The sequence below is a fragment of the Vipera berus genome (genome assembly GCF_964194415.1).
Source record: "Vipera berus genome assembly, chromosome: 17".
Taxonomy (NCBI): domain Eukaryota; kingdom Metazoa; phylum Chordata; class Lepidosauria; order Squamata; family Viperidae; genus Vipera; species Vipera berus.
Genome location: NC_138220.1, coordinates 4,790,043 through 4,816,757, shown reverse-complemented (window position 1 = coordinate 4,816,757; position 26,715 = coordinate 4,790,043). Strand labels below are relative to the sequence as shown.

The following is a 26,715-nucleotide window of genomic DNA, read 5'->3' as shown; positions in this document are numbered from 1 at the left end:
CTCTGCCTCAAAATAATAATAATAATAATAATAATAATAATAATAATAATAATAATAATAATAATAATAATAACAACAACAACAACAAACAACAACAACAACATAATAATAATAATAATAATAATAATAATAATAATAATAATAATCATCATCATCATCATCATCATCATCATCATGATCATGATCATCATCATCATCATCATCATCATCATCATCATCATCGGTTCAAATCACAGTTTGGACCGACTGTCTTGTCTGGCCTTTTCGGATGCTCTTCAAAAGCGCTTGCAATTAATTGGAAAGGGGGGGGTGGAGGAAACTCACCTGGTCAAACTTCTCCTCCATCAGTTCTCGGCAGCATCGGCTCTCTACCAAAGTTGACTTGGCCGGGACCGGTAAGGTCCCAAATCCCAGGATTCCCGAGTGGGGGCTGTAACCCAAGAGTCCGATCAAGGCGTTGCACGGTTGGGGCTGCACCGACTGGAAGCTGGAGAACGGGGTGACATGACGGGGCTTGGTGCCGAAGCCCAAAAGGTCCTTGCAGTATTTGTCGTGCACCAGCTGTTGCTGGGTGATTTCTTCCATCTCTTCTCGGAGACGCTAAATGGGGACGGGAAGCAGAGAGTTAAGACCGGGGAGGCCCGTTAGCCTCAGGATAGGAAACAGAGAAGGGCGTCGTCGTGGAATCGAAGCAACTGCTTATCGCATCCACCTTAAGAGCCTCTAATGCAGACATGTCAAACACAAGGCCCGGGGGCCGGATGCGGCCCGCGAAATGGTTTCATGCGGCCCGTGAAGCCATCCTGGAAACAGTGAGGGAACGGCCCCCACTGCCTTGGCCCTGGCCCAGAGACCCTCCTTCTGCCAGAGACCCTCAGATCTGTCCCACTCCTGCCCAGGCCCCCATAGGCACCCTTGATGCGAACGAGGTAGAGCTGGCCACGCCCACCCAGTAGGCCATACGCACTCTAGCCACGCCCACCCAGTAGGCCACGCCCACCCTGGCCACACCCACCCGGCCCCTTGAGGGCAACCGCAATGCTGATGTGGCCCTCCATGAAATTGAGTTGGACACCCCTGCTCTAATGGCAGCAGCAGCTGTTCAATTCCATTCCCATTCTGTTGGGCAAAATTTTACTTTTAGCACGGCGATGGCGAACCGTTTAGAGACCGAGGGCCCAAACTGCAATCCAAAACCCACTTCTGTATCGTTGGGTGCTGGGCGGGCGTGGCCCGTTGGGTGGGCGTGGCTTGAAATGGGTGGGACTAAAAAGTTCAATCAGTTCCAACTTTGCGAGATCTTTTTCTTTTTTTTCCCCGCGAGAAGTTGAAATTGATCGAAGCGGGGGGGGGGGAATTATAAAACCCAGCTGAAGGCCTAGGACTGGGACGACGGCGCACGTGCCCGCAGAGAGAGCTCTGCGTGCCGCCTGTGGCACCGGTGCCATAGGTTCGCCGCCACAGCTTTAACGTATAGGAACGAGGGTGGTGGCGGAGAACCCCGTTCTCTTTCCGCAAACTCCGCGCTGGAAAACTCAATCCGACTGGGCCCGTTCACCGGGCTGTCCGGATCACGCTTTCCTTCAAGGTTTTTAACCCCCGCTGAAGGACAGGAAAGTCTTATAACGACACGGCCCCTGCCCCAACTGACGAACTCACCTCTCCTTCCATGCTGCTAATCCGCACCAGCTCATTGAGGATCAGTAAGGCGCCGTGAACCCGGTCGTCCCGGTTCACCCCCTTTTCCTTGGCCACGGACTCATCGAAGCCTTTCTCCGCTTCCTCGTAGGTATGCTGAAACCAGACGGACCCTTGCTTAGAGCTGAATATTAGCCCCTCCAAACAGCCGTGCCTGATGGGATCTGTGAGAATCCCACCCTATCTTGCCTCAAAATCAGATTTGAATCCTTCCCGTAACTTCGAGGGACCTTAGGGACTTTGTAACTTCGGAAAGAAAACCTCAAATGCCCCCCCACCCCCTTCCTTACTCGGTACCACTGCGGCTTCTGCATCTCTTTCGACTCGCGTTGAGTGGTCAAAATAAGGCAAGCTCGTAAAGCTGAGACGGCTCCTTCCCGAATGGCCTGTTTCGGATCCCACACGGCTACAAAGATATTGTCAAAAAAGGGCTGGACTTGCTGGAAGAAGAACGTGGGAACGCTGATGGCCAACTCTCGCAAAACCAAGACCTGGATAAGGAAAAAGGGACCAACGACAACAGCGGTTTCGTAGGCCGTTCGTGATTTATCAAAGCGTTAAAGGTTGAATTAAAAGGGCCGTGGCCGCAGACCAGTTGGAAAAAAAAATACCCATTTGTGACTTCACGATGGATGTGGAATTTATTTTTCCCCAAATTAATATTATTCAAATACAAATAACTACAAACACAATGCGTATTAAGTCTAAATTGAAAATAAAAACACAATATAAAAAAATACAAATGTTACAGTGCACCCACCCACCCCTGATGTGGGAGGAATTAAAAGGAATATATTCAGTGTTATTTCTCAGAAATAAGCCACCGAGCGCCAAAACTTCCCAGGCACAGCTATTCTTACCGCTGCGTGTCTCCGTCCTTCGTTCCTGTCTGCCCCAAGCCACTCCAGAGCCCGCTTCACTTCAAATTCCACGTATTCCGCCGTGAAGGTATCGCCGGCCATAGCAAGACGCCCAATGGCTTTGGAGGCCATCTCCATGACCACGGGGTCATTTGACGGAAGGAGGTTCCTCAGGTAGTTGGCAAACCTGCCAATGCGCGTGGCATTGCCTCCCTCCACCCCAATGAGGCTTGCTGAGGGAGAGAAAACACCAGCAAATGCTATTTTTTTTTCCTTTTAGAAAATTTTATCAGTTTTTATAAGGTTAGGGATAGAATGGGGTCAGGGTTAGGATCAGGGTTGGGGCTATGGTTTCGCCGGATAACATTTTTCAATATTTAGCAAATAGGATATTGTCTGGGTGCATATGTTTAAATAACAATAGATAATAACAGATAATGATAAGTATGGTTAATTATCATAAACAGTATTAATCAATCAATCCGTGGCATTCTTCTTACTAATATGTATTCAAAATTACACGTCACATTCCTCTCTCTCTCATTCGTTTTCCTAGCCGTTGATAAAAATTATCCCATGTTCTAAAGTAAACCGAACGTTCTTTCTCTTTACTCTCTAAAGTCAATCGATCCATTTCTGCGCATTCTAAAAATTTTCTTGATTAATACTTCTTCGGTTGGTAATTTTTCATGTTTCCAATTATCGCTGCTGTTAGTACATGTAAAATTAGGTATCTGCGCTCCTTCTCGTAGTTAGCTCCTACTATTCCTAACAAAAACAATTCTGGTTTGACAATCTACAGTATTTTGCCAGAGCTGCTAAAGGACTAATATGGGTAATTCACTGGAGGAAACAGAATCCAGGTAGTCCTCGACTTACGAGCGCAAACGAGCCCAAAATTTATCTTACTAAGCGAGGCGTTTGTTAAAAGTGAGTTGTGCCCCATTTCACCATCTTTCTCGCCGCATTTGTTACGTCGATCACGGCAGCTGTCAAATTAGCAACACGGTTGTGGAGTGGGTCTGGCTTTGTGGCAAAAGATGGCCCGCATGACCCTGGGACACGGCAACCGTCATAAGTAGGAACCAGCTGCCAAGCGTTGGCATGTAAATCATCGGACCCTGGGGATGCTGCAAAGGCCGTGTGAAAAACGGTCGTAAGACACTTTTTTCCCCCAATGCCATTGTTAAGTTTGGACACTAAATTGTCGAGGTGCTCATCAGCTCTAGGGCAGCGAAAAGAAGTGAAATGAATTGTGTGTGCGAGGTGCTCCTTTGCTGGCACCTGGCACAGTGAATAGCCCTACCGCCCGCGGCAACATTGGGGGACGGTTGACGAACAAGTGCCCCCGATCTCTCCAGCAATATTCTCTAGGCAAGTCTTATCTGGCTACTCACCTATAGCCAAAATGCCTCCTTTCCTTTCATTGGCATCCGAACTAGAGACCAGCTCGAAGATGTGATGATTCAGCTGATCATAAAAACGGGTGGATTCCTCTTGGCTCATCTGTGCAGGGGGAGGAAGAAAAAAATAATAATTACCCTAACCCTTTCGTAAATCCTAAATCAGAAAAGGATGAAAGAAAAAGGAAGGGTAGAAAGAGTGCGAGGAAGAGCGACAGAGATGATCAAGGGACTGGAGGCTCACATATTTAAAGAACTGTCGATGGAGTCGGGCATGTCTAGTTTAATAAAGAGAAGGACCAGGGGGAGACAGGATAGCGGCCTTCCAGTATCTCGGGGGCTGCCCCAAAAGAAGAGGGAGTCAAGCTAGTCTCCAAAGCACCCGAAGGCAGGAGAAGAAGCAACGGATGGAAACTAACCATCTAGGACTAAGGAGAAACTTTCTGACCCTAAGAACAATTAACCAGTGGGACAACCTGCCTCCAGAAGCGGTGAATGCTCCAACACTGGAAGTTTTTGAGACTGGACAGCCATTTGTCTGAAATGGTATAGGGTTTCCTGCCTCAGCAGGGGGTTGGACTAGATGACCTCCAAGATCCTTCCAACTTTTGTTGTTGTTATTATTATTTACTATTTATTATATCAGAAGTATGTCCGATCTTAACTCAAAAATGGGGGGGGAATAGTTCTTCTTATTACTATTATTATATCAGAAGTATGTCCGATCTTAACTCAAAAATGGGGGGGGGAAATAGTTCTTCTTATTACTATTTATTATATCAGAAGTATGTCCGATCTTAACTCAAAAATGGGGGGGAATAGTTCTTCTTCTTATTACTATTATTATATCAGAAGTATGTCCGATCTTAACTCAAAAATGGGGAGGGAAATAGTTCTTCTTATTACTATTATTATGTCAGAAGTATGTCCGATCTTAACTCAAAAATGGGGGGGGGAAATAGTTCTTATTACTATTATTATATCAGAAGTATGTCCGATCTTAACTCAAAAATGGGGGGGAATAGTTCTTCTTATTACTATTATTATATCAGAAGTATGTCCGATCTTAACTCAAAAATGGGGAGGGAAATAGTTCTTCTTATTACTATTATTATGTCAGAAGTATGTCCGATCTTAACTCAAAAATGGGGAGGGAAATAGTTCTTCTTATTACTATTATTATGTCAGAAGTATGTCCGATCTTAACTCAAAAATGGGGGGGGGAAATAGTTCTTATTACTATTATTATATCAGAAGTATGTCCGATCTTAACTCAAAAATGGGGGGGGGAAATAGTTCTTCTTCTTATTACTATTATTATATCAGAAGTATGTCCGATCTTAACTCAAAAATGGGGGGGGAAATAGTTCTTCTTCTTATTACTATTATTATATCAGAAGTATGTCCGATCTTAACTCAAAAATGGGGGGGAATAGTTCTTCTTATTACTATTATTATATCAGAAGTATGTCCGATCTTAACTCAAAAATGGGGGGGAATAGTTCTTCTTATTACTATTATTATATCAGAAGTATGTCCGATCTTAACTCAAAAATGGGGGGGAATAGTTCTTCTTATTACTATTATTATATCAGAAGTATGTCCGATCTTAACTCAAAAATGGGGGGGAATAGTTCTTCTTATTACTATTATTATATCAGAAGTATGTCCGATCTTAACTCAAAAATGGGGGGGGGGAAATAGTTCTTCTTATTATTACTATTATTATATCAGAAGTATGTCCGATCTTAACTCAAAAAAGGGGGTGAAATAGTTCTTGTTTGCTTCCGTTGAAGAAAGCAAAGTTCGGACTGGAAAATGGGCTCCAAGGTCCCATAGTCACACCATGAAGGGTCTCATAACTACGTGGTGGTGCAGTGGTTAGAGTGCGGTACTGCAGGCTACTTCTGCTGACTGCCGGCTGCCAGCAGTTCGATCCTGACCGGCTCAGCCATCCATCCTTCCGAGGTCGGTGAAATGAGGAAACCCCGATTGTCAGGGGCCTTCCAACTTACTTCTCGGAGCTCCATGGTGACGTAATGCTGCAAGTCCTTCGCCGCCTTCGCCCGAGTCTCTTCATTCCGGCTCTTGAGGCCGCCGGCAAATTGCTGGAGGATAATGACCGTCCCGGACATGATGGTATCGAGCCTCCGCGGTTTTTCCGTCGGGGGGAGAAGCAGGCGCAGCCAAATCTTAGCCGGAAGCAACCTGGGAAGGAGAGAGAGAGAGAGAGAGAGAGAGAAGAGAAACACTCAAGTCGGCCCGTCTTTTTCCACGCTGTTGGAGGAAACTCATTGGTCAGGAGTCAAGTCTTCCGTGGGAACCCGCCAACTCCAGATGTGGCCATTCTCGGCCTGTCCCGATATTGGCCAGCTGCTGGAAGACCTCCAACATCAGGCGCCCCCCCGCCCCCTATGGACACCCCACCAGTTGCTCTGTGGCCTCTACCTCAATGAGGTCTAGAAGCTTGAGCAGACGAGCTGGCTAGGAATGACACCCTCACCCGCCCCAATGACTCCGTTCTCCCCAGTGCTGGGAAAGCTGGGGGGGGGTGGTTAGTTGCTCTGTGGCCTCTGCCTCAATGAGGTCTAGAAACCTGAGCAGACGAGCTGGCTAGGAATGACACCCTCACCCGCCCCAATGACCCCCGTTCTCCCCAGTGCTGGGAAAGCTGGGGGGTGGTGGTTAGTTGCTCTGTGGCCTCTACCTCAATGAGGTCTAGAAACTTGAGCAGACGAGCTGGCTAGGAATGACACCCTCACCCGCCCCAATGACCCCCGTTCTCCCCAGTGCTGGGAAATCTTGGGGGGGGGGTTAGCTGGGAGGAGGCTCACGATTGAGGGGTGCCCTTCCCCCTGTGTGGGAGGGGCCTAATAGGTGGGAGGGGCCTATCAAGAGAGACGGGGGGTTTCAAGAACCGGAGGGCGGGGCCTGGTGAGTGGGCGGGGCAACTGTCTGAGGGGGACAAAAGCCAAGAGGTCACGGTGGCCTCCGCCACATAAAAACCCGTTTTTCGAAGCCGGAGCCCGACGGCCTCTCGACTGCTGGCTCGGCGGGGCAAGGCGCTGAGGGGGACGCCCGGCACTCACGCCCAAGGCCCGTCGCTGACCGGCTCCTCCGCCTCACTCCTCCATCTTCCCCTTTGGCGGCCCGCTCGACTCCGCCATCCCTTTTCTCGCCTCCACTTTTTTTTTATTTTTTTTTTAGTCCGCCCTTTCTGGATCGCCGCCTCACGCCGGCGAATCCGACCAATCGCCTCCCGCGCACCCGGAGACGGACAAGGGCTCGGCCAATAGGAAGGCGGGAAGGGAGAAATGACAACTCTCCTCCCACCCACCCCCCCAGACCAATCTTCCCCACTTTCTCCTCTCCTTTAAGTTTCTACCGTGCAACGGCGGGAGGGGAGGGAGGGAAAATGGGTGAAGATTGGACCAATTAGGAAAGGGGACGAGAAGATTGATACGGGAACGGGCCAACAAGAGTGGGAGAGAGAGAGAGAGTGAGGTCATGCCAAGGCTTCCGCCCAAAAGGGCTAGGAATGCGCACGCGCAAATGGCCTCGCAAAGACTTCAGTGGTTGCTCGGGTGGCCCAGAGCGCCTCCCTTTTGCTTTTCAGCGCACCCTTTTACCATAATTGCTAGATTGACGCGCAGACAAATTATTCGTTCAGCTAAATGCGAGCAAAACTGGATGCGGTATTCCAAGTGTGGCTTTATAAAGTTGTACCAACACTTCTCTTACTATCTTAATTCTATCCCTCTGTTAACGCAGCTCAGGACTGCAAGGGCTTTTTTTTGGCAGCTGTGGCGCACTGCTGGTTCAAAGGCAGCAAACAGGCTGCTCAGGTCTCGTAGCAAGAGCCGCAGGATCCCCTTTTAGACTGAACATCCCTTAGGGCAGGGTTAGGCAACCTCGGCTCTTTTATGACTCATGGACTTCAACTCCCAGAATTCCTGACTCAGCATAGCTGGATCAGGAATTCTGGGAGTTGAAGTCCATGAGTCATAAAAGAGCCGAGGTTGCCTAACCCTGCCTTAGGGGCACATCCGTGGACAAGGGTGCAACCAGACTGGACAGCCATTTGCCTGAAATGGTATAAGGTTTCCTGCCTGAGCAGGGGGTTGGACTAGATGACCTCCAAGGTCCCTTCCAACTTTATTATTATTATTATTATTATTATTATTATTATTATTATTATTATTATTATTATTATTATTATTATTATTATTATTATTATTATTATTATTATTATTATTCCCTCGTCTAAACCAAGGACAACCTTCCAGGCTTTCAAACTGCAAGACGCAGAAACTCTGGAGCAGAGGGTCTTCAAGCTTGGCAACTTTTAAGGGCTGGCTGAGGAATTCTGGGAGTTGAAGTCCACGAGTCTTAAAAGTTGCCAAGTTTGAAGGCCCTCTGCTCTTGAGTGGGCTTTTTAAAGAAGCAACAACAACGCGGTTAAAAGAGGTGTGTGTGTGTGTGTGTGTAAAAAAAACATGCAAAACCCCCCCCTGAAACAAAAGGCAGCGCAGAACTTGGCTTCCCAAAATTTTGCCTAGCGCTCTTTGAACGTTTTGGGGTGAAGTCTCGCGAGAAGAAGCGAGAACGAGAACGCGAGATTTGCGGGGAATCGCCGTGGCTGGGCTGCCCAGCATGGAGGCTGCTTGTTGAGCGGGGCTGCGACGGCGGCGCGGTGGGCTTCGGCCTCGGTGGGCCATGGCGGCGGAGAGCGGGCAGAGCTTAGGAAGCACCTCCGAGGCGCCGGCGGTGGAAAGCCGCGGCCCGGCGATGGTGCTCCCGGGCTTTAGAGACGCAGATTCCTTCGTGAAGGTATTCGGGAGCGGAGCGCGCATGCGCCTTGGGTTCCTGGGCATGCCGGGAATTGTAGTCCCGGGGGGCCTTCCTTGCCGCTGGGTTGTGACGTTTCGTAAAATGCGAACCTCGCTTTCCAAGTGCCAAATGAAATCATGTTAAAAGCGTGGGCGAAGCAAAAAAAGAAAAAAAATAGCATTTAGAATGGGCCGACAGAATAAGCTAAGGCTAAGGCCTTCTTTTTTTTTTTAATAAACAAGCCTCTGGCAGTCAAACAAGGACATTTGGGGGCTGAGGAATTCTGGGAGTTGAAGTCCCCAAGTCTTAAAAGTTGCCTTGTAGAGATAGCTGATTTCTTAGATTGCCTGGTGGGTCCCTCAATCCAGGTGGGTCATTACTGGTGATCCTTGACTGAAGACCGCAACTGAGCCCAAATGAGACACTGGTTAAGTCAGTCCCGCCCCATTTTACAACATTTCTTGCCACCGTTGCTAAGCGAATCCTGCCATTATTAAGGGAGCAACACGGTTGTTAAGCGAATCCTGCTGTTATTAAGGGAGTAACAGGGTTGTTAAGTGAATCCTGCCATTATTAAGGGGGTAACACGGTTGTTAAGCGAATCCTGCCGTTATTAAGGGAGTAACACGGTTGTTAAGTGAATCCTGCCGTTATTAAGGGAGTAACAGGGTTGTTAAGTGAATCCTGCCATTATTAAGGGGGTAACACGGTTGTTAAGCGAATCCTGCCGTTATTAAGGGGGTAACACGGTTGTTAAGCGAATCCTGCCGTTATTAAGAGCAACACGGTTGTTAAGCGAATCCTGCCGTTATTAAGGGAGTAACACGGTTGTTAAGTGAATCTGGCTTCCCCATTGGCTTTGCTTGTCAGAAGGTAGCAAAAGGGGGATCCCACGTCCCCGGGACACGGCGACCGTCCTAAATGCAAGTCAGTTGCCAGGGGACTGAATGCTGATCCCGTGCTCATGGGAATGCTGTAATGGTTCTAACTGGGAAAAATGGTCGTTAAGTGACTTTTTTCCCCAGTGCCGTCGTAACTTCGAACGGTCACTGTTGTAAAGTCGAGGGCTGCCTGGAATGTCTTTCGTTCCTCTGGGGGTGGATTTATTTTGCTGGGAGAACGCTGGCTTGGGTGTGTCCACGCACGGGCAAGGGAAGGCCAGCAGTTACGAAAATAAAAAGAGGGATGGGGAGACATGTTCAAGGGACCGACTCTTTGCCATCATCGCCTTCTTGTCCAGCACGCTCTTGGCACGGTGGTCTCGGCCACCAAGGCTTCCTCCGGCCTCCCTCAGCCCGGAGACGAGTACGATTTCTACCGCAGTTTCTCCGGGTTCCAGGCCTACTGCGGAATGCAAGGAGAAAGGCTGCTGCAGTGGTGAGTCTCTGCAAGTCGCTGGGCGGAAAGGGAACTCGTGTCTGCACGTGGTTTGGCCCCTGGCCCAGATTTAAGTGGCACCGTGGAACCCCCAGAGGACAAAATTGCCCTGCACGGGTGCAGAAGCATTTGTCTTCCTGCACATACTGTCCTTTCCTGCTAACAAATTAATTCTCTTTCTCTCTCTCTTCTTTCTTTCTCTCTTCCTTTTGTTTTTCTCTATCTCTTTCTTTCTTTCTTTCTTTCTTTCTTTCTTTCTTTCTCTCTCTCTTTCTCTCTCTTTCTCTCTCTCCTTAGCATGAGTAAAGTGATGCAGTACCACGGATGCCGGAGCCACCTTCAAGACCACAGCAAGATCACAGAGCTGGAGGACAAATTTGATCTGCTGGTGGACGCCAACGATGTCATCTTAGAACGAGTGGTGAGCGTGAAGGCTCCCGAGGGATTACCCTGTGGCGCCCCTTTCATTCTTCTGACCCTGCGCGGCGGGCCCACAACCTCCTTCTCCTAAATTTCAGGGCATGCTGCTAGACGAAGCGGCCGGAGTCAACAAGAACCAGCAACCGGTGCTTCCCACAGGCCTGCAGCCTCCCAAGACAATCATCTCCAGCTGGAATCGCAAGGTGGCAAACAATCTTGGCTTGGCCTATGCAAGGGCAGGGTTTACTTCTAGCCAACTTTCACTCAACTGCTTCTCTCTATGTAACCTCTGTAGATTACAGTTGACTTCTCGCTAGTTTGGGAAAGATGAGAGTTTTAAGTTCTCCAGTTCTGCCGACAATTTAATCAGGCAGTGTTTTTTTTTAAAAAAAAACAGGGTTAGATAAAAGCAGGGGGGTCTTCCAACGTGGCCCTTTGATGACTCGTGGACTTCAACTCCCAGAATTCCTCAGCCAGGCGTGAGGAAGTCTGGGAGTTGAAGTCCACGAGTCATCAAAGGGCCAGGTTTGAAGACCCCCTGGATAAAAGTACGGCATATCAAGTGGCTCTGTGATTCAAAAGCCGTGTATTTTCAAATCTGAGCCGTGGTGGTGGTGGTGAGAAATTAAGGCTTTTACCAGCTGGGAGTTTCCCAAGGACGGAAGTCTCATCTTGGCCTCCAATTTCCCTTTTTCCCAGCAAAACCGGGACACCAGCCCGAAGTCGAACCTGGAGACGTTCCGCCTTCTCCACGCGAAGAACATTGCCCGCCCTCAGTTCAAGTTCCAGGAGAAGGTGGACAATTCCAACACCCCCTTTGTGCCCAAACTCTTCATCAAGCCCAACGCGCTGAGGCCCTTGCCCCAAGGTGCGAGGGAAGGGGGGGAGAAATGGTGGGGTTGGGCAGACGGATCGACCTTTGGGGCTGGCTGTTCCTTCCAACAGCCTTGGGATAATTGGCCACCCCTGAGAGCATCAAGCTGGCTGGGCCTCCTCACTTGGTTTTCCCTCTCTCCAGCGCTCCTGAAAAGCCGTCAAGAGCGGAAGGAGCGTCCGGAAGACTTGGATGTCCCCGCAGCCCTGGCTGACTTCCTCCACCAGCAGAGGACCCAGAAGACGGAGCAGGACATGTAAGAACGGGAAGTTTTAATTTTTACGTCTGTAAAAATTACGTCTTTACCTCTGTGGAGGCTCCCCCCCCCTCATCCAGGCCGTGGTGGTCCCAAAGCTGCTTTTTTTTCGGGAGGCAACCGGACTTCCCCATTTTCCCTTTGAAGACGTTTTCCTTCTCATCCCAGAAGATTCCTCCGCTCTGACCGGATGGTGGGGGGAAATGGGTGGGGAACGTTTCATTTTATTTCGCCCGTCAGATGTGTCACGGCCTCCGTCGATTTCATTTTATCAAATTGGTTAAGACTTTGGGCAGCTTAACGGCATTTTTTTTTAAAAAAAAGGGTTAAAACCCACCTCAAGAGGCCGCCAGGACTAAATCTGCAGAAGGTGTTTCTTCTCGTGGCGTCTCCCGCAAAACCTGCAGTGAACGCAGAGCAATTTTGCCTTTGGAATTCGGGGAGATTCTTTTTAAGTTCTATAGCCACCCATCTCCCCTTACTGACTCCGGGCAGCTGTATGTCTGAAATAAATAGATTTTAGTTCCAAGACATCCCGATAGAAAGTTTGAGAATCAACCTACCGTCCCCCGGGGTTGTTTTCTGTTCGTTCCTGGGGTTACCTTTTGCTGGTTTCTCCGTCTGTTAGGAACCACGATCTTAAGTTAGCTGATGGTGGTGTTCTTTCGGATTCCCGCAGGTTTGCTCACCCGTACCGGTATGAACTGGAACGTTTTTCAGTGCCGGCAGAATTTCTCGAAAAGCCTCAGGTCCAGGTGAGCGATGGGCCAAGTCCTCCACTTCCTGGGGTCCGCAGCTGAAGCTGCAGTGCTTCTTTCGTGCGTTCGTACGTTCATTCTTCTTTTTTCCCCCCCTTCTTCTTCTTCTTCTCCGGCCAGGCGTTCAGGCCGCTGGCGGAGACCCCCTGCCACTTCATCTCCACCTTGGAGGATTTGGTGGACCTGAACGAGAAGCTGGTGGGCTGCAAAGAGTTCGCTTTGGATTTAGAGGTGAGCCTGTTTGGTGTGGCTTTCTTTTTGCTTTTAGGCTTGCCCAATAAATAAATAAATCAAAACGAGGGGCCGAGGGTTGGACGTTCAGAAATTGAGCAGTGTTTAGCAGGACTGAAAATTGAGGTGGTTATTCAGGAAGAGGGCGTATATAGCTCGGTGGTAGAGCATTTGACTGCAGATCAAGAGGTCCCTGGTTCAAATCCGGGTGCCCCCTTTAATGAGGGAGTCAAGCTCTTCTCCAAAGCGCCCGAAGGCCGGACAAGAAGCGATGGATGGCAACTCATCAAGGAGAGAAGCAACGGAGAACTAAGGAGGAATTTCCTGACAGTGAGGACAATTGACCAGTGGAACAACCTGTCTCCAGAAGTTGTGGGCGCTCAACAAGTCTTATTGCAGACCCCTGGCTTATACCATGCCATGCATTCAATAAAGCAGTAAGATCTTCAGAAAGGAAACAAATCCTGAGCATTTATTTGTAAAGCCGAGCTGGAGGCTGACAAGTATATGTCAACAAATTAAGGATACAATACGATAGCCTTCCTTTTTGCTAATTTTCAGTTTTGCTTTTTTTAAGTATTCATCAAAATTTCTTTTTTATTTCAGTATTTAATACTTCCTCTCTTCCTCTTTGTGTCTGCTATCTCTTGCTTAAACTGATCATTTTCAACGTTCTGTATAGACCTATTTATTACTTTCAACAACACGTTTTTAGCTTATCTACGTTATTCACCTTTACATGACCTTTATGCACAAATCAATATTCAAGTTAGCTATTAGTATTTGTATTGCTAAATTTTAAGGACCAAAATTTTTTCTTTTATCTCAGTTCATAACAATGTCTTGTGTCCAACATGCACATCTTATCTATTAAGTACATTCTGTTTCAAATTTCAATAAGATGGTCAAACCTCCATTCATTACCTCCTTTGTTGAGCACTCTTTTTTTTCTCTCTCTCCTGCTCTCCCGTAGCACCATTCCTATCGGAGTTTCTTGGGGCTGACCTGCCTGATGCAAATTTCCACCCGGACAGAAGACTTTATCATTGACCCTTTAGAGCTGCGTAGCCACTTGTACATCTTGAACGAAACGTTCACCGATCCTGCAATCGTCAAGGTGAGAGGAGAGAGAGCCAGGGATGAGAACGAGGCAGATTTGATGCGGACAGGATATCTCTCCATCCCCTTGTCCTTCTGGAGTTAGTCAGGGCTTAACGGGGGTGGGAGGGTGGGTGGTTGTCACTTAGCCCGCTGAGTTTTCCCAAAGGTGGCTAAAAGTCAGGGTTGCAAAGATAAGGGGGAACTCACGTTCCCCCTCCCGCCTTATAACATCAGCATCCTTTTCCTCCGATCGCGCAAACATCTGGATGTTGACTTTTTCCACATCCGGAGGGCCTTCAGTTTCTCATTGGGGCAGGGGGGAAAAAAGGCTGCTTGTCGGGGCTACATTTCACCTTTCCAAACTTCATGAGCTGACAGCCTGACACTAGCGTGGGAGGAGGGGGGGGGGAAAGATTGGAACGTAAGGAAGAAGAGGGGGATGGAGAATTCACTTCGCATGGTTTGCACGGGAAAAACCTCCGATTCAGCTGACGCTACGTCTCTAACCATTTAAGCTTCAGTAAAGTAACGTCAACCAATCCCGTTGAGTGAATGCGGCAAAAAAACCCAAACCCCTCCAGGGACGTTATTTTACTAAGTGTTTTAACTTTACTGATGATTCCACATAGGCCCGGAAGTAGCAAAGCCAGTTCTAACGTTTTCGTAAAAAAAAAAAAAGGTTAAAATCCCCCTTTTTCACCCCGGACCTCCCTGACAATTCACTTGCGCGCCGGTCGATCCCATTTCGTTTTGTTTCGGGAACATTCTGAGCGGCTCGGGAGTCTTCCCAGTGTTCGACCTTGGGTCTTGGGACCATCCCAGACTGCGCCAGCTCACTTGCATTCCTCAACTCCCTCCCAACCGTACTTTTCCTCCTTCTCCCTCCCCCCCCTCCATTTCTGTAGCCTGGTTGCGAGCAGGGCTACATGGCGAGTGGGCCGTGACAAATATACTCTTGGCAAAATCAAATGGCCAGGAGTTTTTTCTTTGCTAGATGACTGACAGCTGACTGACTGCTTTTTGAACCAGGTAGACCCTGGAGGCTGGGGGACCGATCCAGACTCCTTCATTTCCCCATTTCTGGTGCAGATGGGCTGATGGGGAGCTCTTTGCCAGAATCCGGAGTGGGCAGGGGCCAAACGGGAAGCCAAGAGGTGGCATTTTCACGTTCTGTTGACTGTGTGTGTGTGTGTGTGTGTGTGTGTGTGTGTGTGTGTCCCACAGGTCCTTCACGGTGCCGATTCGGATGTGGAATGGCTTCAGAGGGACTTTGGCCTCTATCTGGTGAACATCTTCGACACCCACCAGGCGGCCCGGCTGCTCAACCTCGGACGTCACTCTCTCCATCACCTGCTGAAACTCTATTGTGACGTGGATGCCAAGAAGCAGTATCAGCTGGCCGACTGGAGGATCCGGTAATATTTGTCCCTGTCCCTAACCCTTCAGATCCAGGTCCCCTTTTAATTTATTCGGTCGCTTTCGATCCTTTTTAGCATAAGAAAAAGAGGTCGGGGCTTTGCAGAGAAGAGCGACTAAGAGGATCAAGGGCCTGGAGACAAAAACATATGAAATATGGTTGCAGGAATTGGGTATGGCTAGTCTAAGGAGGACTTAGGGTGTGTGTGTGTGACATGATAGCAGTGTTCCAGTATTTGAGGGGTTGCCACAAAGAAGAGAGAGACAAGCTATTCTCCAAAGCACCCGAAGGCAGGAGAAGAAGCAATGGATGGAAACTCGTCAAGGAGAGAAGCAACCTGGAACTAAGGAGAAACTTCCTGACAGTCAGAACAATTAACCAGTGGAACAACCTGCCTCCAGAAGCTGTGAATGCTCCAACACTGGAAGTTTTTAAGAAAGGACTGGACAGCCCCCTTGGTGAAATGGTCTAGGGTCTCCTGCTTCAGCTGCGGGGTTGGACTAGAAGACCTCTGAGGTCTCTTCCAGGTCTATTTTGAGGCTTCCTTCCTTAAAACATCTTATAGCATCACTCCGCCAAGGAAAGAGGAAATAAAGATGCTTTAATTGAAATTGGGGAAAAATAAATATGAATCTTGACTGCAACCATTTGGGTCTGTACCATTTCAGACAAGTGTCTGTCCAGTCTCTTCATAAAAGCTTCTGGCGTTGGAGCATTCACAACTTCTGGAGGCAGGTTGTTCCATTGATTAATTGTTCTAACGGCCAGAAAAATTCTCCTTAGTTCTAGGTTGCTTCTCTCCTTGATTAGTTTCCATCCGTTGCTTCTTGTCCTGCCTTCGGGCGCTTTGGAGAATAGCTTGACTCCCTCTTCTTTGGGGCAGCCCCTGAGATATTGGAACACTGCTATCATGTCACCCCTCACTCTTCTCTTCATTAAACAAGCCATCCCCATTTCCAGCAACCGTTCCTTATATGTTTTAGCCTCCAGTCCCCTGATCCTCTTTGTTGGTCTTCTCTGCACTCTTTCCAGAGTCTCAACATCTTTTTTACACCGTGGCGACCAAAACTGGATGCATGTTCCTAACTTAACAACTGCAGTGATTCACTTAAGAACTGTGGCAAGGAAGGTGGTAACGGGGCAAAAATTCTCTTAGCTGTCTTGCTTGGATCACAGCTTGGCCAAGACAGATAGCCCTCGACTTAGGTTCCATTGTGACACGAGTATTTTAGCAACAGGCGGGGGTAGAAATATTGGAGAATCCACGTACGATCCTTGGGCTAACCCTGTTCGTCTCTGGCCTTGTTTTCCAGCCCGCTGCCAGAGGAAATGGTCTTTTATGCCCGCGAGGACACCCACTACTTGTTGTATATCTACGACCGAGTAAGACAGGCACTCTGGGAAATGGCCAACGAGCAGCCCGCTCAGCTTCAAGTGGTCTGGCAGCGAAGCCGGGACCTCTGCTTAAAGGTGAGGGCAGAGAAAGCAGAAGCATCCTTGGACTCAAGCAGAGAAGAGAATTAAGTTACATTAGAGGAGCATCTACTGCAGAGATCTTCCAACTTGGGCCTTTTATGACTTGTGGACTTCAACTCCCAGAATTCCTGAGCCAGCATGGCTTAGCTTGGAAACCTCTCCCTTTCCCCTCAGCGTGGCTGGCTGAGGAATTCTGGGAGTTGAAGTCCACAAGCCATAAAAGGCCCAAGTTGGAAGACCCCTGATACTGACTTTTAAGAGGAATGGACTTCAACTCCCAGAATTCATCAGCCAGCGTGCCTGGCTGAGGAATTCTGGGAGTTGAAGTCCACAAATCATCAAAGGGCCAAGTTTGAAGACCCCTGATGTATTGAGGCTTGCCTGTTACAGTTTTGGAAGTGAGGACGGTTGAATTGTCACCTTCATGATGCGCTAATCTCACCTCCCAGGGCTAAACCCTGCAAAAGGGGCGGAGAGAAAAAGAAACGGGCCAAAACTGATTTAACTCGGGGAAGTTAATAATTTTTTTTTTAATGTAGAGTTTTGACATGCCGCCATAGACTCTCGCACCACATTAAGGAAGCCATTCTGGCCAGCTGGAAATGGGAATTTAAAATAAACATTGAGGTGCCTACATAGAAGGCCTTCTCTATTTTCGTTTTTCCAGAGGATTGCCTTGGCTTGATTTGGTAGCCCGTTCTCTGGAGCGTAAAACCACGGATGTTCCCCCGGACTAAATGTCTCGATCTCTTCACAATTAGAAATATACCAAGCCCATCTTCACGGACGACTCGTACCTTGAACTTTATCGCAAGCAGAAAAAGCACCTGAACACCCAGCAGCTAACAGCTTTTCGTCTACTCTTTGCCTGGAGGGACAGAATGGCGCGTCAAGAGGATGAGAGCACAGGGTGAGGAAGATGGCTGCTGGGTGTTACCTCTGTTGCTTGTCAGTTTGGCTTTGACTCTTTAGTTACGTAAGAGATTCTGTCAACCTCCAGCTCGAACAGTCAAATTTAAAAAAAAATCCTGGATTGTTTTCCTTCCTCAAAAGCTAACTGTTTATTGAATACGTGGCCCGGTCTAGGCGAGGTAAAACTCACTCTAAAATCCCAAGTCATCAGACCGTAACATATAAAAATGACTTTCCCAGCCAACCCCCCCCCCCGAGGTCTGCGTAGCTCGTGTAAACAAGCTCGCTGTGTTATGGGAACCGTCTGCCATCTTTTTCACACCTGATAGGATTGTCCTTGAAAGTTTTCCAGACGGCTGGCTCTCAGTAAACTTCCATAGAAACTGGAGAGGTTTCGTTTCTCTAACTCAGGGAGTCTTCCAACGTGGCCTTTTGACGACTTGTGGACTTCCAACTCCCAGAATTCCTCAGCCAGGCACGAGGAATTCTGGGAGTTGAAGTCCACAAGTCGTCAAAGGGCCAAGTTGGAAGACCCCTGCTCTAACTAATCCAATTGAAAGCAATGCATGCCCCCCACGCCCTACTTATTCTAATGGCAAGAGGATACAGGGATGGTAGCTGCCAATTTTTCACTCTTGACGGATTCTTGGGGAGATCCACGGGAACAGGGGAACCCGTCGCTTCCCCTAGCAGAGCAAATATTGTCCTCGGGACCAGCTTAAAAAAAAAAGAGTTTTGCTCAAGCCACAGTTGATCCGATGTGGACTCGACGGGCGCCTGAGCCGAGCAACTGACTCCTTATGCCTTGTCTTGTCTTCCCTCTGCAGATACGTCCTTCCCAATCACATGCTCTTAAAAATAGCCGAGCAGCTGCCTAAGTAAGTGTGGATTCCGCGAGCGGGCCTCTCGAACGAGATGACGGCCGTTCCAAGACTGTTGCTCTTCCCTTTGTGAGTTAAAAAATAATAATAAATGGTTCCTTCACCCAAACCGGCCCGTCTTCCTTGCCCGCAACTTTAGGGAGCCCCAGGGAATCGTCGCCTGCTGCAACCCAGTTCCCCCTCTGGTCCGCCAGCAGCTGAACGAAATGCATCTCCTGATCCGCCAAGCTCGAGAGATGCCCCTGTTGAAGGTGAGGTGAAGGGACCAGAAGGATCGGAGCAGAGGGGCTGGCTGAAAGGAACAAAACATAAAAAATAATTGGGGAACCCCCCGCGTTTAAAAATCTACGTGGATGACTTCCACTGAGCAACGTCGACGGATGTTCTACCGCGAAGGAGGGTGTTCGTACGGTCTTTTTTTTTTTCCTTCGAATTCTTTTCCGGGTCAGTCTCCTTATTATTTATCCGTTGTATTTTGTCCCCTCTTTAGTCAGAATGCGCGGCCGGCGTGAGAAGGAAGGAGCCTCTTCAGAATCTTGAGGTATGCAATCTTGGATCCCCCGGTTCCCATTTCTGTTCCTTCTTGCTGGGAACTTCCCCATCCTTGAAGGACGTTTCGGATCGATTCCTGGGTTGAGCAGCTCTCTTTTTTCCCCCGGCTCAACTTCAGCGAGGTTCCCGGGATGTCCTTTTTCCCTACCCTTGCCGTTATATATTCCGTCACCTGTTTTGGGGGGGGCGGGGTGACGGCCAAACCATTAGGAAAGAGTCGTGTCGATCCCATTTATGCTCCTTTGAATTTAGATTGCGTCGATTGCAGAGCGTTGGAAGTTTTCAGTCATTTTAATTTTGGCCCTGCCTCTTTGTTTTGGTCCAGGAGGACAAGAACATTAATATAGTCCACAGTAACCTTTTAAAAAGGGACGCGGTGGCTCAGTGGGTTAGGACGCTGAGCTTGTCGATCAGAAGGTCGGCAGTTTGGCGGGTCGAATCCCGAGTGCCGCGTAGCAGAGTGAGTGCCTGTTACACGTCCCAGCTTCTGCCAACCTAGCAGTTCGAAAGCACGTAAAAATGCAAGTAGAAAAATAGGGACCGCTCCGGTGGGAAGGTCACAGCGTTCCGTGCGCCTTTGGCGTCTAGTCATGCCGGCCACATGACCACGGAGACGTCCTCGGACAAGCGCTGGCTCTTCGGCTTTGAAATGGAGATGAGCACCGGCCCCTAGAGTCGGAAACGACTAGCACGCATGTGCGGGGGAACCTTTACCTTTACCTTATGTATGTGTAAGTCTAGAGAAAAGAAGGACTAGGGGTGACATGATAGCAGCGTTGCAATATTTCAAGGGCTGCCACGGAGAAGGGGAGGGGGGGCCGGTGTCAAACTGTTCTCCAAAGCACCAGAAGGCAGGACAAGAAACAACGGATCAAGGAGAGAAGCAACCTAGAACTAAGGAGAAATTTCCTGACGGTTAGGAGAATTAACCAGTGGAACCACCTGCCTCCAGAAGCTGTGAATGCTCCATCACCGGAGGCTTTTAAGAAGAGACTGGAGAGCCGTTTGTCTGAAGTGGTGTAGGGTCTCCTGCTTGAGCGGGGGGTTGGACTAGATGACCTCCCGAGGCCCCTCCCAGCTCTGTCATTCTGTCTTTTGGTTTTGTCAGAAGCCGGAGAACCTTCTGTTTGGGCCTCATGACAGGTCCCACAGCTCCCAGGATGAGAAGCTCAACTATTCGGATCACGGTAAATTCTGGAATGGGGCAGAGGAAGCGTCTTTAGCCCACGGAGGGAGGTGTGGGGGGGGGGCCCAGATCATGACCCCTGATGGATGCAAAACCTCTGGTGGGCAAGGCAGAAAACCTGAATAACGGAAGCGAACCTCCTCTATTTTTTTTTCTTTTCTGTCTGACTTTTCCCTGTCTCCCCCTCTCCCAAAATTAATTTGTGAGAGTTCCAGCTGGATCACGCTCACCAAAACCACTTAACCTGTTGGTCAAAAGTACGGTGATTTATTTAAAAAAAAAAAAAAGGCAGAGCCTGCCCAAAGATTCCCGGGAGAGCAAGATAGGGGATTTTACTTTTATTTTATTTTCCAAGTAAATTAGCGTTGCCTAATTTCTTTTCTTCTGGCCCTTCCTTTCCCGAAGGCCCTGGGCTGCCTTTGGAGCACGCCAAGCTCTTTCCGGAAGCGGAGCCCCCCTCGTGTCTCCACTTAAGAGCTAGCATCAGTATTTTTAACGTGAGTTTGGGCCGCCGAGAAGGCGGGGGGGTGGGTGGGTGGAGAGAGGAGAGGGAACGGGCCAGGATCGAAGCATCGGGATTAAAAAGCAAATGATAGGGCTGCTGACACCTTCCTTATCTTCCCGAAGGAGCCCGAAGAGGATCAAAACGGCAAGAACTTCACGGTGGCCCAGCTGAAAGCTCAGCATATCATGGAGTCCTTTGAGAACCCCTTTCGAATGGTAAAAAAACACCTCCCTGGCGGTTAAGTCTTTGGCATCTAAAGGAGGCGCAAATAGATACCGTAACCCCGGGGGTCCCTAACTCCTGCCGGTCCAACAAGCGGGCCGCACAAGCAAGCACAAGCCCCCATCCTCGGGGTGCAGGCAGCACACAAAACCACGCGCTCTCCCGTCGGTGGGGGAAAAAACCTCTCTCCGTGGCACCGGTTCCCCGGTGCCCCAAAAGGTTGGGGGGGGGGCTCTGCCGTAACCGATAGCTCAGCCCTTAGTTGGGTCTGTGCACTCTTGCCTTAACTAAGTCGACTTAGCTGTCCTTCGTTGTTGTTGTTGTTTTACTCCTCTTAGTATTTGCCAGCAGAGCTCAACCCGGTGCACATCTCTCAGGCTGCCAAGTCTGACCCGTCCTCAAAAATCTACGAGGTAAGAACGTTTTCGTTAAAAAAAAAGGCTTCCTGATCCGGGGACCTGGTTTGTTGCAGCCGGAGTCTCCCGGGGCCCTTGCAGTGGCTGCCTGTCCCTTCTCTGCCCCGAGAGCAGGCCAGGGCTGGTCTGGCCACCGGGAGACGGCTTCTGAAAGGCTGCGTCGGTGTCTTGCAGATCAGTAATCGGTGGAAGCTGCTAAGCCAGGCCCAGCTTCAGGCAGGAGCAAAGAAAGAATCCGCCAAGCAAAAACGTCAGGCAGGTGAGGCTGGGCGGCTTTACCTTCTTCCTGGGGGGGGGGGTGTCCCATCTTCAGATCTCCTTTTTGATGCAGGAGAAGGACAGAAGTCCCACCCCATAGGGTTAGCAACTTAAAACCTTTGCGGCTTAGCCTGGCCGGGGTGGGGGAGAGGGGGGAACGGGGCCGTGCGAGCGGCGGGCCGGCATGCGTACAGCTCTCAACTTGCGTGAACGGCAGGCTGGCGCGTGCGAGTGCCCGCCGGCCTGCTGCTTGCACGGGTTAAGCTGCACGTATGCGTGCTCGGGCCCACCGCTTGTGTGGCCCAATTCCGAATAGGCCACTGCCCAGGGCTCGGTGACCCCTGGTCCAGAATATATAAGTAAGCATCAATGTCCATCTTACTTGAAGAGTAAATGCTGCAATCAAACCGAGAGTGTTCACGAGGAAAGTTCTCCCTTCTCTCCGTCTCTCCCTCCCTCCCTTCCTTCCTTCCTTCCTTCCTTCACAGCCTCCGCTCCCCAAGCAGCCCCACAGGAGGCCGAGAAGGAGCCCGGAATCAAAGACACGGAGAACATCTCTGTTCGCCAGTTAGCTGCAGTGAGTGTCAACCCTGGGGAGAACTAGAGTGCGCAAAGAATCCGGAACCTGTCTGCAAATCTACCTCAGGACGGACTAGAAACTTGAGCGGACGACCTGGCTAAGGCTAGAGCTGTAAAATCAGGGGAGGAGGGGAGAAGCAGCTAAGAGGAAGCCTATGACTGAAGGATGCCCTTCACCCTGGGAGGGGCCTAATAGGTGGGAGGGGCTTATCAAAAAGCAGAGGACGGGGGGGCCTAGAGTGGGCGGGGCCACAGGGGAGGAGCGAAGAGATCATCGCCGCCGCCTGACCTGACCAGGTTTGGAAAAAAACCCCTCCCCTATATCCCAGTCGAAGCAGCTGCAGTTTCTGCTTTCGCGGCGGGAGCGAGAATTTGTGCCGCCTGCTTGGAACGCGTGCAGAGTTCCTTTCTCCTTCCTTGTTTGCGTTTCCAGCAGGAGCAGGCTGCCCCAAAGCGGGAGGCGGCAGACCAGAATCCTGCGACAGAGACCCCCAAGAGGAAAAAGGCCAAGCCCGAAGCTCCGCAGCCGGAAGCGGAGGCTGGCGCCGGCCGCTTCACGCCCTTCGACTACAGCAAATCTGATTTCCGAGTCTTTGCCGGTAAAAAAAAAAACACACAAAAAAAACGCCGGCCCTTTGCTTCTTCAGCTGCTGAAACCACCCCAGCAGCTTTGGCGTTTTTCTCGCCTCCCGTTACTTTTTTTTTTATTGACTTGGCAGCTTTGCACCGGCTTTCCTTCCTAAGAGAGTCCCTCCTTTTTTTCCAGGGAGCAGCAAATCCAAGGCGCCGCGGCAATTTAATCCCGCCGTCCAGGCGCTCGGCAGCAAGGTATTGTCTTTCTTAACTCCGTCTTTCTTATTTTGTATAAATAACTCAAGGCAGCGGATCTGCCTCACCTTCCAGCCGCCTCCCGTGTTTCCCCCCCCCACACACACAAGAACATCCCCGTGAGGTGGATTAGGGTGAAAGAAAGGGGCTGGCCTCCAGGCCTGAGGTGGGACTCGAACTCATGACCTCCTGGTTTTTGGCCTGGTGCCTTAACCGCTAGATGTGACAGAAAGGAAAGGAAAGGAGGAAAGGAAGAAAGACAGACAGAGAGAAAGAAAGAAAGAAAAAGAAAGAGAGAAAAGGGAGGGAAGGGAAAAAAGAAGAGGGAAAGAGAGAGAGAGAAAGAAGAAAGAAGGGAGGGGGAGGGAGGGAGGGGAAAAAAGAAAGAAGGGAGGGAAAGAAAGAAAGAAAGAGAAAGAAAGAAAGAAAAAGAAAGAGAGAGAGAAAAGGGAGGGAAGGGAAAAAAGAAGAGGGAAAGAGAGAGAGAGAGAAAGAAGAAAGAAGGGAGGGGAAAAAAAGAAGGGAGGGGAAGGGAGGGAGGGAGGGGAAAAAAGAAAGAAGGGAGGGAAAGAAAGAAAGAGAAAGAAAGAAAAAGAAAGAAAGAAAGAAAGAAAGAGAAAGAAAAAGAAAGAGAGAGAGAAAAGGGAGGGAAGGGAAAAAAGAAGAGGGAAAGAGAGAGAGAGAGAAAGAAGAAAGAAGGGAGGGGAAAAAAAGAAGGGAGGGGAAGGGAGGGAGGGAGGGAGGGGAAAAAAGAAAGAAGGGAGGGAAAGAAAGAAAGAAAGAGAAAGAAAGAAAGAAAAAGAAAGAGAGAGAGAAAAGGGAGGGAAGGGAAAAAAGAAGAGGGAAAGAGAGAGAGAGAGAAAGAAGAAAGAAGGGAGGGGAAAAAAAGAAGGGAGGGGAAGGGAGGGAGGGAGGGGAAAAAAGAAAGAAGGGAGGGAAAGAAAGAAAGAGAAAGAAAGAAAAAGAAAAAGAAAGAAAGAAAGAGAAAGAAAAAGAAAGAGAGAGAGAAAAGGGAGGGAAGGGAAAAAAGAAGAGGGAAAGAGAGAGAGAGAGAAAGAAGAAAGAAGGGAGGGGAAAAAAAGAAGGGAGGGGAAGGGAGGGAGGGAGGGGAAAAAAGAAAGAAGGGAGGGAAAGAAAGAAAGAAAGAAAAAGAAAGAAAGAAAGAAAGAAAAAGAAAGAGAGAAAGAAAAAGTAAACTTTATTTGCTTCCCATAACTTATGTGATGCCTCGGTGTGGCTTCTCTGAGCACTTTCCCTTGGCCCAGCCAACACATCACAAAAACCAGGCTGCTGTGTGCTGTGCATTGTGTTCTGTTGTGGTTCTTCCAGATATGGGGCAGCCAAGAGGGGTGTTGTGATGGTGGGGGTCAGAGTTGGGTGGGGGCTGCCTGATCCCTGGCCAGACAATGTATTGCAAATATTATTGCTATGGAGGGAAAAATAAAATTACCAAGAGTTTCAACCCATTTATCCAGTTTGCTGTTCTTCTTTTTTTTTTCTCCTCCACCCACCCAACACCCCCCCCCCCAAAAAAAAACCTCCAGAAACTTTCAGGAGCCGGCAAATCACAGCAGACAGCAGGAACGAAAAGCATGTCTTTCACAGGTGCAAAATCCAACAGGTAGGATTAGAGTTAATAATTTTTATTTTTATTTTTTTTTTAAAAAAAAACCCCAAACAGCTGGAATATTGGAACTGCAGATAGTCCTCAACGTACGGTCACAACAGAGCCCACATTTCCTGTGGCAAAGTGAGACCGTTGTTAACTGTTGCAAAGTGAGACCGTTGTTAAGTGAGGCTTGTCCCCATTTTTACCACCTTTCTTCTCACTATTGAATCGCCGCAATTTTTAGTAACACGGCTGTTAAGTGCGGCTTTGTGGACTTTTGCTTGTTCGAAAGCCGCCAAAGGAGAATCATACGGCCCTGGGACACAGCAACTGTCATAAATACTTGTCGGTTGCCGAGCAGTCGAATTTTGATCATGTTTAGTTTAGTTTAGTTTAGTTTAGTTTTATTAAATTTTTATACCGCCCTTCTCCCGAGGGACTCAGGGCGGTGAACAGGGCATATGATAAAAATACAAAACTACAAAAGTTAAAATAGAATTAAATTAATGCCCAAGATAAAACAATAAAATATACAAATATTTAAAACCCAAATTAACTCCCCATCAGGCCAGGCCAGCTTGTTCAAACAGGTGGGTCTTTAACCCGCGCCGGAAGGAGCGGAGATCCGGTGCCATCCGGAGCTCCACTGGCAGTTGATTCCACAAAGCCGGGGCGCCCACAGAGAAGGCCCTCCCCCTGGGGGCCACCAGCCGGCATTCTCTGACTGGAGGCACCCTGAGGAGGCCCTCTCTGTGGGAGCGCACAGGGCGGAGGGGAGTTGACGCCGGCAGCAGGTGGTCCCCGAGGTATTCCGGACCCATGCCATGTAGGGACTTAAAAACCATCACGTGGGGATTCTGCAACCGTTGCAAGCGTGAAGCATGGCCGTGTTACAGGGTCACTAAACAAATGGCTGTAAGTCAAGGACGACCCATGCCTTGCAGATAAGGCTTGCGAGGGTTCTAGTCCATAATGTTTCGTACCCACTGGTTGGGTGACCGTTTGCCCTCCTGCGCTGAAATTGGAAATGAAGGAAGTCGTTTGGGCAATTTCCTGATGCTTAAATTGTTCCACTTTTAAACCTTATCAGTTCAGCTCTTTCCCTCCTTACCTTTCTGCCGTTTTTCCCGCAGGGGTTTTCGGCACAACTGGCCAAAAAGATAACACCGCTCCAGGAAGTTTCGGGAAGATGCGAGAAGCTCTTGCCGCTTTTTTTTTGTACGGATGCCCGTTTTCAGTGTTTCGTGTGTGTGTGTTTTTTTTTTAAAAAAAAACCCCAATTAAAATGCTTTTCTTTCCCCTGAAAAGGAAGGAAGGCAAGTTTCAATTAAGCGGTGATGGTTCATTTGCTTTGTTTTGCTTTTCTTCTCTTGCTTATTTGGACATAACGCCTGTGTTACGATTTAAATTACCTGTACTTAAATTAACATTCAAGTCAGTAGACTCAGCAGCCAGGGGAAAGGGAAACGAAACATATAAACCCGTTAAGATTGTTCCAGAATTTCTGAGCCGGTGCAGAGCTTGAATGTTGCTTAAAAAAAAAATCTCTGCAACAGCCACCTTGGCCCTAAAAGAGTCAGTTTTGAACTAACTGGCATTCCCCCCCCCCACCCCTGACCTCCAAAAGGTATTGGGTGCAGGTCTGGCTAGTTATGAATGGGGTACCACCAGGAGATCCAATGGCTGTAGACAAAGCCGGCAAACATCTCAGAAGGCAAGGCGGCCACTCCCAGCAGCTAACTTGTGGTATACAGATAAGTCCACAACGTACAACCACTATTAGGGCCAAAGTTTCTCTTCGGTGCGAAACGGGCTTTGTGTTTTGCCCCGTTTTACAACCCGTCTTTGCTAGTTAAGTGAATCAGGGCAGTTGTGAGCCGGTTGTTCAGTTGAATCCGGCTCTTTCCCCTTGACTTTTTATATTTTTATATTTGAATCCCCTTTATATTTTTATAATATAAAATAGTAAAGGTAAAGGTTCCCCCGCACATGCGTGCTAGTTGTTTCCGACTCTAGGGGCCGGTGCTCATCTCCGTTTCAAAGCCGAAGAGACAGCGCTTGTCCGA

The 26,715-nt window shown here is 49.0% G+C and overlaps 2 protein-coding genes across 2 annotated transcripts in view; one reads left to right on the top strand and one right to left on the bottom strand.

Annotated features, from left to right (window-relative positions):
• Window positions 1–7,295, bottom strand: part of MTOR (mechanistic target of rapamycin kinase) — a 56,827-nt gene extending 49,532 nt beyond the window's left edge. Inside the window, exons 1-7 of the mRNA XM_081341280.1 lie at window positions 7,051–7,295; window positions 5,977–6,169; window positions 3,956–4,064; window positions 2,559–2,791; window positions 1,989–2,189; window positions 1,660–1,794; window positions 325–600 (exon numbers count right to left, since the gene is read on the bottom strand). Of these exons, the coding sequence (XP_081197406.1) occupies window positions 325–600; window positions 1,660–1,794; window positions 1,989–2,189; window positions 2,559–2,791; window positions 3,956–4,064; window positions 5,977–6,096 (1,074 nt within the window). The 5' untranslated portion in view covers window positions 6,097–6,169; window positions 7,051–7,295. The remainder of the gene's footprint in view (window positions 1–324; window positions 601–1,659; window positions 1,795–1,988; window positions 2,190–2,558; window positions 2,792–3,955; window positions 4,065–5,976; window positions 6,170–7,050) is intronic.
• Window positions 7,296–8,495: 1,200 nt separating this feature from the next.
• On the top strand, window positions 8,496–25,980 carry EXOSC10 (exosome component 10). The gene is made up of 25 exons (XM_081341237.1): window positions 8,496–8,791; window positions 10,032–10,168; window positions 10,466–10,589; window positions 10,687–10,791; window positions 11,288–11,456; window positions 11,607–11,718; window positions 12,398–12,473; window positions 12,597–12,707; window positions 13,681–13,824; window positions 15,033–15,223; window positions 16,539–16,695; window positions 17,463–17,611; window positions 18,441–18,491; window positions 18,634–18,745; window positions 18,985–19,035; window positions 20,155–20,233; window positions 20,638–20,729; window positions 20,860–20,952; window positions 21,298–21,372; window positions 21,550–21,634; window positions 22,122–22,210; window positions 22,646–22,811; window positions 22,979–23,040; window positions 24,585–24,661; window positions 25,783–25,980. The coding sequence occupies exons 1-25, from the start codon at window positions 8,678–8,680 to the stop codon at window positions 25,811–25,813; spliced, it is 2,652 nt and encodes an 883-aa protein (XP_081197363.1). The 5' UTR covers window positions 8,496–8,677; the 3' UTR covers window positions 25,814–25,980.
• The last annotated feature ends 735 nt before the right edge of the window (window positions 25,981–26,715 follow it).